General features: G+C 42.5%; 1 protein-coding gene across 2 annotated transcripts; it reads right to left on the bottom strand.

Annotated features, from left to right (window-relative positions):
* Window positions 1-530: 530 nt before the first annotated feature.
* Window positions 531-12347, bottom strand: PLAC9 (placenta associated 9). 2 transcript variants are annotated; one of them, XM_084265796.1, is made up of 4 exons: window positions 12202-12347; window positions 2611-2711; window positions 1746-1866; window positions 531-622 (listed from the first exon to the last, which is right to left on the bottom strand). In XM_084265796.1, the coding sequence occupies exons 1-4, from the start codon at window positions 12257-12259 to the stop codon at window positions 612-614; spliced, it is 291 nt and encodes a 96-aa protein (XP_084121922.1). In that variant the 5' UTR covers window positions 12260-12347; the 3' UTR covers window positions 531-611. The 2 variants fall into 2 exon arrangements, with proteins under 2 accessions (XP_084121922.1, XP_084121923.1); XM_084265797.1 differs by lacking the exon at window positions 12202-12347 and adding an exon at window positions 3552-3677.

Here is a 12347-nt window from a genome sequence, read left to right as displayed (position 1 = left end):
ATTCTGAGTTGCACCGTCATTACAGCAAGGGAGACAAGTGTGAAGGTATCAGAATGAGGTGGCTGTGTGTCCTAATGACAAATACCTGCCTAGTCCCAGTTCTGACTTGTACACGCAGGTAGAGCTGCTGGTTCAGTCAGTGGCAGCAATGTGGCTACGTCCAAAGCCAGACTGCTCCATACACTCATTTTTGTCTGGCAGTCGAAGCATATCTTGAGAGGAAACTGTAGCTGAAAGTGTATCTTCACTGATTTACACCAATAGCAAAAATTCACTTAATTGCCAGGGTAGGAATAAGCTTTTGAATTGAGGGAAGTTGGTTAGCTGTGCTTTAGTGCTGGACCCCCTCTTGTTTTCTTGCTGAGAGTGCTATATTTGAAATGTAGTTTAAATTAAGTAGGGCTGCTGAAAAATTTAAAATAGAAAGCTTTGACAGTGTCTAAAGCAACTACCTTTTATTATAAAGCACAGGAACACAGAAGGCAAACTACAGTTGAGGATTGTTCATCCCTGCTCAAATTTTGGAAATACAAGCTTATTAAATGAACAAAAGTGCGACTGTTTCAGACAACCATACTGTTACATTCTGTTGTCTTCTGTCTTCACAGTGCTCAGCTGGTATCTGTACAAAAAAGAGTTGATATAATTATTTTTTGTTATAAGATCAGGATCTTTTAAGGCATGAATGCTCCTACTTTAAAGCAAGGAGTTGTCACCAATTTACAGAAGGAAGGTCCTAGAGCTCTGTAATGCTGGAGCCATTTGGCAGTTGTTACAAGCTCCATCTGAGTAATATTTGCTATAGATGGGCTGCAGTTGGGATTTAGGATTTTCATTTTTAATCCACTGTAACACTTTACTGGAATACTTTCCTTTTTAAAATAAATTTTCACTGCCAGCGAGTAACCTAACTGTTGCTTAGTAACTGCCCCTCACAGAAAACTGGAAGTTTTAATGAGTAACAAAGTTGGTGAGGATGTATCAGTCATACAGCCAACTGTGAGAACTAATACCCAACATAAACTCTACTGCTGTCTACTTTAAGCCCACCTCTGATCCTGTAACCACACTGTGGTAAGATGCACAGGTGTTTGTAAATGAACAAGTATAAAACCCAACACTGGCAAAACTTCATGAACATGTCTGTGGGTGCTCATACTTTTCTACAAGAGGTTTGTTTTCCACCAGGAGTGTGTCTCACCTTGTTAAATGCATTATTGTTATTTGGGCACAGAATGAAGAGGACAGAGCATTATAAGAAACTGTAAAATAAGTGGTCTCATCCAAATAAACTGGGGAAACTATAGCTGTTTTATTTCAGTTGCTCACTGTCCTTGTAAGAAAACTTTGCATTTTTGAGTGTTTCTTGCTGCATTATTTCTTGGGTTCTTCACCTTTGTGATGTGGAAGAAAATGCATGCAGCTTTCATCTTTGTGGCAGCTTTACTCATTCTGCTGGGCTACTTTGGTCTCTTACACCAAACATCCCCAATTTAACAGCTTTCCTGTGGGGCTCACATATTCAGCTCCTTGGCTGGGGGTTGGTTTGTTGGGTATTTTCCCCTTTTCTTCCTCTTCCTGATTAGTGGTTGTGAAACCTGGTGTTTAAAGCTGAACCCAGTGTTTCAGCAGAGGCCTTAGCTGCGCTGAAGGATTTCCTTCACACCTTGGGGGATAATGGCATGTTTGGTGGTAACACATGCAGTGCTCTTTCCAGCTTCAGATATATCCCACTACATACTCACCATCAAAAATATCTATAGGTGGGGTTCCTGGAGCGATGGGGATCTTCGAGGTGGTCTCACTGATGATGTTGAGGAGTGACTTGACTTCTGATTCTAGGTGCTCCACCGTTTTTATTACCTTCTAATGAAAGCACGGGAGTCAAATAGAGACAGGGGTTAGTTAGAGAGTCAGGTGGAAGGAATTATAGCAAATGTGTTTGCAGGAAGTGCAGGTCTAATGTCCCATAACGCTAATTGAATTTCTGTTGCAGACGTAAATATTTTCTGTGTGATACTGGCCTCTAGCGAGCGGCACGGAGTATGGACACTTCGGTGTGCGAGAGTTAAAGTTACAGCCACTTTGTATAAGGAATCACTCGTAACCTGACTTCTTGGAGGGAACTTTGTATTAGTTTGGTTTTTATTCCCTCGCGTTTTTGAGCCACCATCATATTCAAGAAAAGAATTTGGGCAGAAGATGAGAGGAGATGATTGGGTGGAATGATGGGGGCTGGAACTAGAGCAGGAGGGAGGTCACATTTCCATTTGAAAACTAAGGGCATGCAGTTTGGCAGCTACATGCTTGGAAATAGTTGGCCCTGTATCATTTCTGAGATGGCTGCATTAAAGGCACAGTTATAAACATTTCAGAAAAGGCTGAGATGCAATATTCAGTGTAGGTTAATGCGTCGTGTGGAATTCATCAAGAATGTTGGGGTAATAATGGCTTTATGGATAGTTACAAACTGATGTGGAAAACCCCAGACCTTGAATTAGAATAAAATCAAGAAAGGACAGTGACTAGAAACATCATTCTCCTTTTGTTTGGTCAAAAGGATGGGGCAGAGGTGTGATAAGGTGCAGCTGCCAGTGCTGTAGCTCTTACCTCTTCAATAATATCTAAGCGTTCGTGGAACGTATCATGGTCATTACACCAGCTTCCTCTTCCCCAGCTTCCAGGTAACATGCTGACAGGGTCTGCAGTAGCTGAAAAACAGCCACAGTTGCTTAGCATGAGCTTTTTAATAGTAGTCCTTACCTTTCCACTTCTGGAGTGGCATTTTGCATGTCAAACAGCATTGTTTGTGAAAACAGATGTAGGAGTCCCAGGTGGAAACTGAACTTCTCTCCCAGTAACTACAGTCTTACCCCAGTGCTGGGAATGTCTCCTTACTCGGACACATTGTTAAGGTTGGTTGGAACAACAAGGTGTTTTCTCTTGCTAGGGGTACCTTTTCTGGGGGGTGTGCGTGTGTGTGGATATGTGTGTGTGTATTTTGTACAATGTGTTTTTCCCTACCTGTGTAGGGTAAGGTTATATAACTGTAGCTCTGCCGGCACAAGTATCAAACCTAAACATTGGGCAGATCTGCCTTACACACCAGCTCCTCTGAGGCGTTCTTCAGAAGCAGCTGGTTAAAGTAAAGCTGTAAAGAACAGCGAAGTTTGTCCCCTTGTGCCCCATGTGGAAGCACAGCAGTGATGCCGCTGTGCCAGAAACTTGCCTATAACAGTCTGGTTTTGCAATGGGAAGACAAACAATGTGCAGCTGATGCCGTTTGCTGACCTAGTCATTCGTATGTGGTGATACAGATGAAGTTGCTTATCTCTGCCTGTTATCTGTATATATCATTCTGTGCTCGTGGGCTTCTGCTCTTTGAATGTTTCATTCTGTTGTTTCTGCTCCGTGAAAGGTCAGTACCTGCTGTTGCCCACACTTTTATGGAGCCGATTCCTTTTCATAGCTGTTGTGCAGCAATCAGCTATTAATATGTGTGCACAGAACCGTAGTGGAGTATTCTAAACCCCACAAAAGTGATAACCCACCTTGCTCCATATTGGCAAAATCAGATCTTGTTCTTGTTTGAGACCTGAAGAAACCAGCAGAAACTCATTCTGTTGTTTGATTGCAGCAGAGAGAAGCAGGAAACTGTGAGCTTGTCTTACAATGAACAGAAATAATAAGAGCAACTAGCTCTGTCTTCAGTACCGTTGTGTGAGAGTGTTGCTGTGGAGCTGCCACAGCACTTCCCTGCAAGTCTGTGCCAGGACTTCTGGAGCACAGGTGTTGGGTGATGCTGGCAAACACACAGCAGTGGCGGTTGGAGCCACTGCAGTTCGATGGCACCCTTGAAATTGGGGGGTGGAGGGTGGGGAGGAGGAGAGGGTTAAAGTGGGATCTGATGTATTAGGCATGGCAGTATTCAGAAATTGGTTTGGCAGACCTTGGGAGAGTATTTTTGGTTGGTTGTAACAAGGTTTTGATGCGAGGGTGTCTTGGTGCATTGACCAGGAGGTGGTGCTGCTGACCAGAATCCCAAGGAATTCATCTGCCTGTTTACAGAAGGCTGCTGGAATGTGGCAGGTAATGAGACGTTAGCTGCCTCCTCGCAGTTGCCCCTTTTTTCTTTTTTAACCTTTGTTGCTGCCCGTGGTGTTCGGGAGTGTCATTTTGTGGTCAAACGAACAGTGCTTCCTCTCAACATTTTTCCTTAGTTACATATTATTTCTAACATGTCTGGAACACTATGGAGAAACTGAAATTCCGTGTCAGAAATGGAGGTTACAGTGCAGCAGCCAGTCTTTCTCTACAGACCTTGTCTTTCCTAATAATACGGTAATAGCAAGCGAAGTTCCATTTTGCTGTCAGAGATTAATACAATTTCACCTTCCCAATTTTCCAGCTCTAGCTCTCAGTGTTGAGCCTGATGGCTGGATTCAGCTGTATACTGAACTGCCATCCATCATGTTGGAGAGAGGACCAAGAGCGAGCAGAAGGCATGTGATGAGGTAACTGCAGATCAGTTGTTGGCTGCTAAGAACATTCCCAGATCTAACTACAAATGAACTGAGGAAAAGAGAAATGATTAGATGAACTAAGAGCAAATGGGAGAATTGAAGACTCCCTCTGGAGATTATTTTTCATGTATTAAGCTAACTGTAGATGGCTGGATGCAAACTTGGGGCGAAGGCCAGCACCAGTTGTACATGGTTGCTAAAAGAGCTTTGGCCAGCCATAGGTTATGTGCCAGTACTTGTTTGATTTTATCCATTCTTTAGAAATGGAAAAAGCAAGGGAGTTACTGATGACTAGCTCAAGTTAGAGCTGGCCACGTCTCTTTCTCTGATCATGAATCCATTAAAGAGAGCTCAGAAGCAGAAGTAGCTGTCTGTCCTGCCTGAATCAGGCTGACCCAGAGGCTATCTGGCCTTTCCAAACTGCCTAACGCCATGGTGTGCATGCCTCTTGGTGCTGTGCAGAGGGTCTTCTCACCTTTCTTCTGATACAGGACATTAAATCCTCAAAGTGTCTCTTCAAATGACAAATTATATAAGGTCTTAACCAAAATGCTATCTAAATAGTTCCTCTAGCTTAGCCCTTTTGTGTGAAAGAGAATCCTGTTTGGTACGAAGCTCATCACTGTTTGCTGCTGCTCTAGGCAGGGGTACGTAGGTGGGGAGGCTGGATATGATGGGTGACTCTGACTGTCATTTGTTCAAAGTGGGATAAACTGAGATAGGTATGTATAGCCAATGTGAGGTGGTTGCATGTCGCCATGAAGCTAGCAGAATAGTGCACAGCCTTGTGTGCTTGTCCATGTCTAGGGAATGAGGTAAAGGGGTTTCTATGAAGTCTAAGTCTGGGACTCTGTAGTGCCCCATTCTGTGGAGTGGTTGGTTCCTCTCTTCTGACACAGAGAGACATGTCTTTCCAGCACTCAGAGCATGTTGCTGCTTATAAACTGTCCTGGACTTACTGAAGGAGGAGCAAGTGTCTTCTTCCAGTCTGAGGGGACTGCAAGGTGTTGCAGAGCTGCTCTCGCACTTGTGAGTTCATCACCGTGCCAGAACAGGGTACTTCAAGTGGGCGGTTGCTCCTGTTGGCTGGGCAGCCTTTGCTTTGGTCAGTGTAATTTTCTTCCATTTTCTGGCTTGAGCCTTTGGCTGCTGAAACCCCTGATAGTTGTTTAACTGTCTGGCTTTAGCTCTTAGCCTGCAACCTTTACATTTGGGATAGGATGGTCACTGGACACATCCTGTCCCTTGTAAATATGACATGTATCTGGGTCACTATGGTCAGACAACCCAGCTGAAGCAATAATTTCCACATGCTCAAAGAGGATCACATGTTGGTGATGAGTGCAGCCATGCTCTGCATTGCAGTGAAAGAAAATTACATGGTCTGCCTTTGGCACTGACCTTCTCCATCAGCATCTCTACATCACATAATAACAGCAGTCACCACGTAAAGGGAGTGAAGAGTGGAAGGCTGCAAGCCATGTAACAAAACATTAATGGCCTTTTAGGATCCTCCCATGTACTTGCTCTCTTGATACTGAAGAAACCTTTTTAAAACGTAAACTAGAATTTTTGCTTGCTTATATGTCAAAGCACATGCATAAATGCAGAAAACTTTGATAGTAAATTTTAGTACAGCTTTTACAAGTGAACTGTTCTTTTACATATTAAAAATGTGTGGGGATTTGCAACTTGTGAAGCTTAAGCAAGTGTGTAGGATTTGGGTTTCAATGTTTTGAATGTCTCTTTTAAAACTCAATGGATTACTTTGGGCAGACATTCGATGTTCCAATATGGCAGAAACAACATTCCCTTTCAGTTAATTTCCCTCACCTCATGCTTCCTGCGAGTGAGATGCTTAGTTCAATTCTCAAAGTCAACGCTATTTGATATGTATGTGGTTATTTTCTCTCAAGAATCAGAACTCTTTTGCTCAAGATAGGAAAAGGACACGTCTTTTTTGTCCTCTAAGTCCTCTGTGCTGCGTTGATGGTGCTCATAAACCTGGGTGGTTCTAGCTGTCCTGTGCTGTGATACAGTCAGACACCAGCAGATGGAGCAGGAAAATGCAGAAGCTCTGAGTTGGTAGCTACCAGCCAATATGGATATGTTTGTACCAATAAGGGCGGGTTTAATAGAAGAATACGCTTCGTGTTTGAACGAAGTTGCACGATGAATAGTAAAGATCTATTTATCGTGGTCAGCCTGGCTGTATAAAACTTGATCTTATTGCAGAAAGAGCAATGAAGAAACAATTAAAACAACCTCAGCAAAGAGGTTAAAAGCAAAGGCCTCAGCTTTAGAACACATCTTAATGAAGTTCCTCTGCTTTCTCTACATTTGATATACTCCCCCAACCCACCAAGATGCTGTTGCTTCTACACACTGCCTGGAGAAGTGCCCTCCTAGCACCATCATGACCCCCATCTTGTTGTCAAATGGTTGATTTCGATCCTCCAGGTGGTTGCTAATGTTAACCATCAGAATAAACCAAAGTGACTGTCTCTTCACTGTCATTTGCTGCTGTTATGGAGACTGGCAGAACTGAAGTATGTGCTCACATGGAACTGGTAAGTCTTTATAAGTATCCTTCCTAAGGATGGATGCTGGTCAAACTGCAGTTACAGGCTTCGTGTGGAAGTTACTGGGTTGGCTCCTTTGGTCTGGGCTATGGAGAAGGTCAAGCTGAGTAGCTGTAGTGCTCCTGATTGTCCTTAAAGTCTATAAAATTCCTATTGCATCATTCCATGACCAGTGTGGTTTTGAAAGTTAACTGAGAGTTCATGTTGTGCTCAGAAGGGTGGGAGGGCTAAAACAAAGCAGGCCACAAGCTAAATGAAAGACAAGTGAGACAAACAGAAAACAGAGGGCAAATAAGGAAGCCTGAAATCATGTGATAGACCAAGGGGAATAGAGGACAACATGTATAATTCTCGGAGAAAACATACTATGCTGTTTCTATCTTTGCACTGCCTCAGGTTTAGCAGTACCATTTTGTTCACAGAGCATATAGCATCAGGTGGCCAGATAGCTTTTAATGAGAAAACAAAGGAGGTAGTAATAGATTTATATTCCAGTAGGAAAAAGGTAATGAACTTGAGGAACCTGGTTAACCCCTTAGCCAGTTTGGGAAGAATGCAACAGAACTCTGAAGGGATTTGCTGATCCTTACTTAAATTATTTATTTTAATAAATATAAGTGTTGGACACCACTTTAAGATGTGTATGTAACTTTGAAGTGTAGCTCAAGAAATTATGTGGTTTATAGAAGTGGTTGGTGACGTTAATTTCCATTGCTTCAAACCTGAGCTGATACAGATGCTATCAGTATTAGTATTGTGAGATCAAAGACCATTTTAAACCAAGATTGTTAGTCATATTTGGGGGGCTGTTCTCAAAGGCATCAAACTTAGTTTCCAGTTACTTCTGTTGATTACACTGGCATCCTTAGCCATGGATGTGCTGGATTAACTTTTTGTACTGCTACCAGTTTCACCAGTGTGCCCAAAATAATTTTGAACTATATTATATATAAACTTAATCCATATCAAGTTTTACTGTTGTGATGCCAAAGATAATTGTTTTGGATAGAATGCATTGTACTGGAAATGCTTTTTAGTGTGTGGATTGTCTTCAAGTTATAACGTGCTTGGGAGTGTATCTTTAACCGGACGTAGAGCATTTTCCAGGATGTAATCCATAATTTTGTAGAGTTTCTTGTTACTTAAAGATAAGGGAATTCTTGCCTTTGATTGCAATAAGGATTGCAGGAATTGCAATAAACATGTAAAATTTCTTAGCCTTTCATATGCTGTTATGGGTTACTATACTTTATACTGGAAGCAACTGCAAGGGTTTGCTTATATATACATACAAATATATATACACACACACACATAAATATATATATTTATGTAGACACACCTTTAGTAGTAGGCTCTAGCTTTTATGGCAGAAGGACACTGCAAATTCCATGCAGGGGAAATATGGACTATCCAAAGTGGGAGATGAAACATGGGCATCATGTATTAGACAGAATTGGCAGCTCTACTGGAACATGTGTGATGGGGAGGATTGGTTTGGTTTGGGGGCAGGGTAATAATTTCAAGAAGGTACATTGGAAGTTTTTAATAATTAGAGATTAATCTATAATGTTTCCAGCATTGCTGGTCTTCTGAACAAGCACCCAGGGAATATCCTCTTGTGCTTGCTGCCACAGTAGAAAATGACTACAAGGGAAGTGGACTGATAAGAGATGCAGGTAGTTTACTCTAATTCATGCTGCAACTTTACGATGAGATACCCTGACTCTTTGGGCTGTAAACAAAACTTTCCCCTTATTATGTAGTTATTTCTGTGTTAATACATATATCTGTTTTGGAAGCTTAGGCAAAGTCTTAGGAAAACTATAGCTATTGGCAGTATATATATTTGAGATGAGATGAGCCATTTTAGAAAGAAGGCGAGCTGTGTTGTAGCATCTGAAAAGAGTTTAAGTTGTGAAGAATGAGTGATCTTAAGGCTGGCTTGGAATGGAGGAGGTGAGATATGTGAGTATCTGATGCCACCATCACTTGAGGGTGACCACTGTTATCTGGGGATTATGAGGACATGGCTTTTGGTCTGTATTTAGTAATATGAGCTACAGTCGTGGGGAGTGAGTGAGGTGAGTCTGTGATTTATTAGTCAGCTCTCTGGTTGTGTACTTTGCATATGACTAAGTTATGGTAGTTGAAAGGAATATGATAATACAATGAAAGAATATCCTTGTAGTTTTTTTCTAAGACTTAAATAAGCCCAAGAACTTGTTGAAGATGTATTTTCCTCTGGCAGGCAGATCACATGTTCTGCAACAGCTCAGGAAGTAGAACAGTGTGTATAAATACACACACACACATATAGGCATGCATACAGACTAGATCCTGGCATTCATGGCCAAGACTCACAAGTGCTTCCACCAGATCAGTTGCATTTACAAATCCAGTTACATCCTGCAGGTGAACAGCAGGAGTCCTATATTTCTAACCACCTAGATTTTTTGGACTTTGATATCAACCTTTGCTTTAAACATGGAGGCTGCATAGTCTACAGAACTTAATGAATGCCTTTTAACTAAACCATAGGGTTTTACAGGCAGACAAAATCTGTAAAAAGGCTCATTTCTGTACAGAACCCCTGTCTTCAGATGCCTCATGGTCTTAAGAAACACACCTATATCTGGGTAGGCTTTATTGTGACAAAGGCTGTCCTTCCTTGTGGGAGCTTAGAGATGAGTGTTTACAAAGCCCGTAATCCTCACACTGGAGACAGTGATGCCTGTAGGTTTCTATAAGGACAGAAAATGCCTATGACATGAGGTTTACGTTAAACCACTAATAGTTTTTTAATGGAGAAATGAAAGTCCAAGTCTTGTTTAATGTGGGGCATCTCTCATAATGCAGTAGTTTAATCTCCTGGAGGCAAAACACTGTTCAGTGAGAATACAAGTCAATTTTGATCAAAAGCAAGCTCTTGTGAAAGGTTGGGGTTTTTTATCTTTATTTTCTAGGCAATGATCTAGCTTATAGATCATCTGAGCTGTGATGTTTTATGTGCCTATCAGAGGTTCTAAGGGCTCAGAGAAGTCATGTTAACTGAATGAAGGAAAGCATTCTTACGTTTGGCTTACTTTAACCTGTAGATTAAAGGGAAGGAAACTTCAGCTGTTTATAAACAAATTAGTTTATAAACAAATACCACAGTGTGCAGTTTTGAGCAGCAATGCCTCTTCTGGAGCTCTCCTGTTGCTGCCTCTCTGGTAGTACAGCATGCTCAGTGCTTGGTTTGCTCAGCCAAGTGAAGAATGTCAGGGGGCCAGCCTGTTCTCCAGGTTCTTGTTTGCCTGAGGACTCTGGTCAGCTCTCTGCCATACACAAACATCAGCAAAGGCTTTGCTGTTGGGGTGCTGCACCCCTTGGAACAATTTGCCCAGAGGTTTTGGCAAGGATGGAAACACACTTCGTTGGAGCCAGTGTTGAATGCCCCAGGTTGCACTGCATGCCGTGTTTGGGCAGCACCCCACAAACTAACACAGCAGCAGCAAAGAACTAGAAACTGCATCCATCAGGCAGGAGCAGGAGGTTGCATCTAGAAGGGCTTCAGCACCAGCCTCTCCTCCTTGACCTGTTTGAAGGCTGAGTGATATGAATATGAGATTGTTCATATTAATTGCTCAATTAAAACACAAATTCTACTTCGGCCAATGCCAAACCATTTTTAAGAGGAACCCATGGGGGTTGGCTGGGGGAATCAGTAAGGAAAACAAAAGTTAAATTCCCTGACTGAAAGATAGCAAAGGGAAAATGGGGATGACTTTCTTGAAGCTTGTTAGCCAGCCAGGACACTCCCCTAGCTGTGAGAGACACAAAATTTCCCATCTTATATGAAGTACACCATTGAGACAGTGAAAATGATCTCCTGACCGAGTAGCTAACACCTGGCATGATACTGGGTACTAGTCTGCACTGCGGTTATTTTTCAAGTACTGTTCTATTTAGCTGGATTTTATCCAAGTTTGCTAAAGATTTCAGCTTAAAACCATACTTCTGGGGGAATGAAGAAGTAAAAACATTATTTCAGCCTTTCCTCCCCCCCCCTTTAATTTACACAATATTTTTTAGAAGCTTACAAAACTCACAAGAGGATAATGGGTACTTGTGGAGTGAGAACAAGTGAGAGCACCCTTGCTGTGGCACTAGCATTTCAGTTCATTGCTGACAGACACAGGGAAGCCAGTTGGGTGGGAGGGAGTTGGGGCAAGGGAGGGTGACCACAACCTGGGGACGGAAGGGGCTACCAGCTTTTTAGGAAATGTTTTGCTTGTGATGGAAACTTATTCCCCTCCCACAAAATACAAACATTGTGTGTTGTCAAGAAGCTAAGAGCAGAGGGAAAATCAAGCTGGGAGAAAACACGTAATTCAAACAGGGTGAGAAGCCAGGTTAGTGGTTACACAGGGATTTATAAACCCTTGAACTAGCCAAACTGAATAGGTTTCAGTCACGCTTTCAGTCACACTGTCAGCTACAATGTGATTGTAGGTGATTCCAGCACTAATCAGTTAATGAAAGTAAAATTTGGATGCAAGCTTATCAGATGTTCTCTGTTTATACTTGGTACTCGCAAGGCATTTGGAGGAGGTGTAATGTGCCTCAGTCTCAGCAGTAACTAATCCAAAGCAGAAGAGAAAAGAAATGCAGTGCTGTTACTAGAAAATCTAAAAGGAAAGGTTGAATGAAAGGAATTGTCTGTTCACCTTGAACCTCAGTCTTGTTTCTGAGAGGATTAGCGTGTACGTTAATCAAGCTGCCAGAGCAGTAATTATGGAGATGCAGGGGGCTGGCTGCAGCACTTGAATGTGGTTCAGAATTTCTGAAAAAGCAGCGATAGTATCTCCTGTGAGAAGTGAGGAATCTCTACTAAAGCAATATGCCTCCAGGATGAACTTCATTAACACAAAAATGGAGGCTTTCCTGTTAAAAACAGTATTCCCAGGGAATTTTGGTAGGTACCTGTGTCACCTTCATATAAAACCCAGAGAGTAAGCAATTCTTTACCTCCCCCTCCTGCCCCATGCAAAGGCTTTCCCCATGCTACGGTTAAGCTGTAGTTTCTGCCCTGCGACCTCGGAATCGCTTACCTGAAAGATCTCGCTCCTGCAGGACTAAAAGAAACGCCAGTGCCCAAAGGAAGAGCATGTTTCAGCCTCTCCAAGGTCTGCCCTAGTCCTGGTGCAGAGCCCCGCAGCCTCCCTCCCCGGTTCGCATCGACTCCTCCGTCCAGCCG

This window comes from Gallinula chloropus (genome assembly GCF_964237585.1).
Source record: "Gallinula chloropus genome assembly, chromosome: 5".
Taxonomy (NCBI): Eukaryota; Metazoa; Chordata; class Aves; order Gruiformes; family Rallidae; genus Gallinula; species Gallinula chloropus.
Note: the sequence above shows the minus strand (reverse complement) of the source record. Positions and strands in the feature narration are given on the sequence as shown.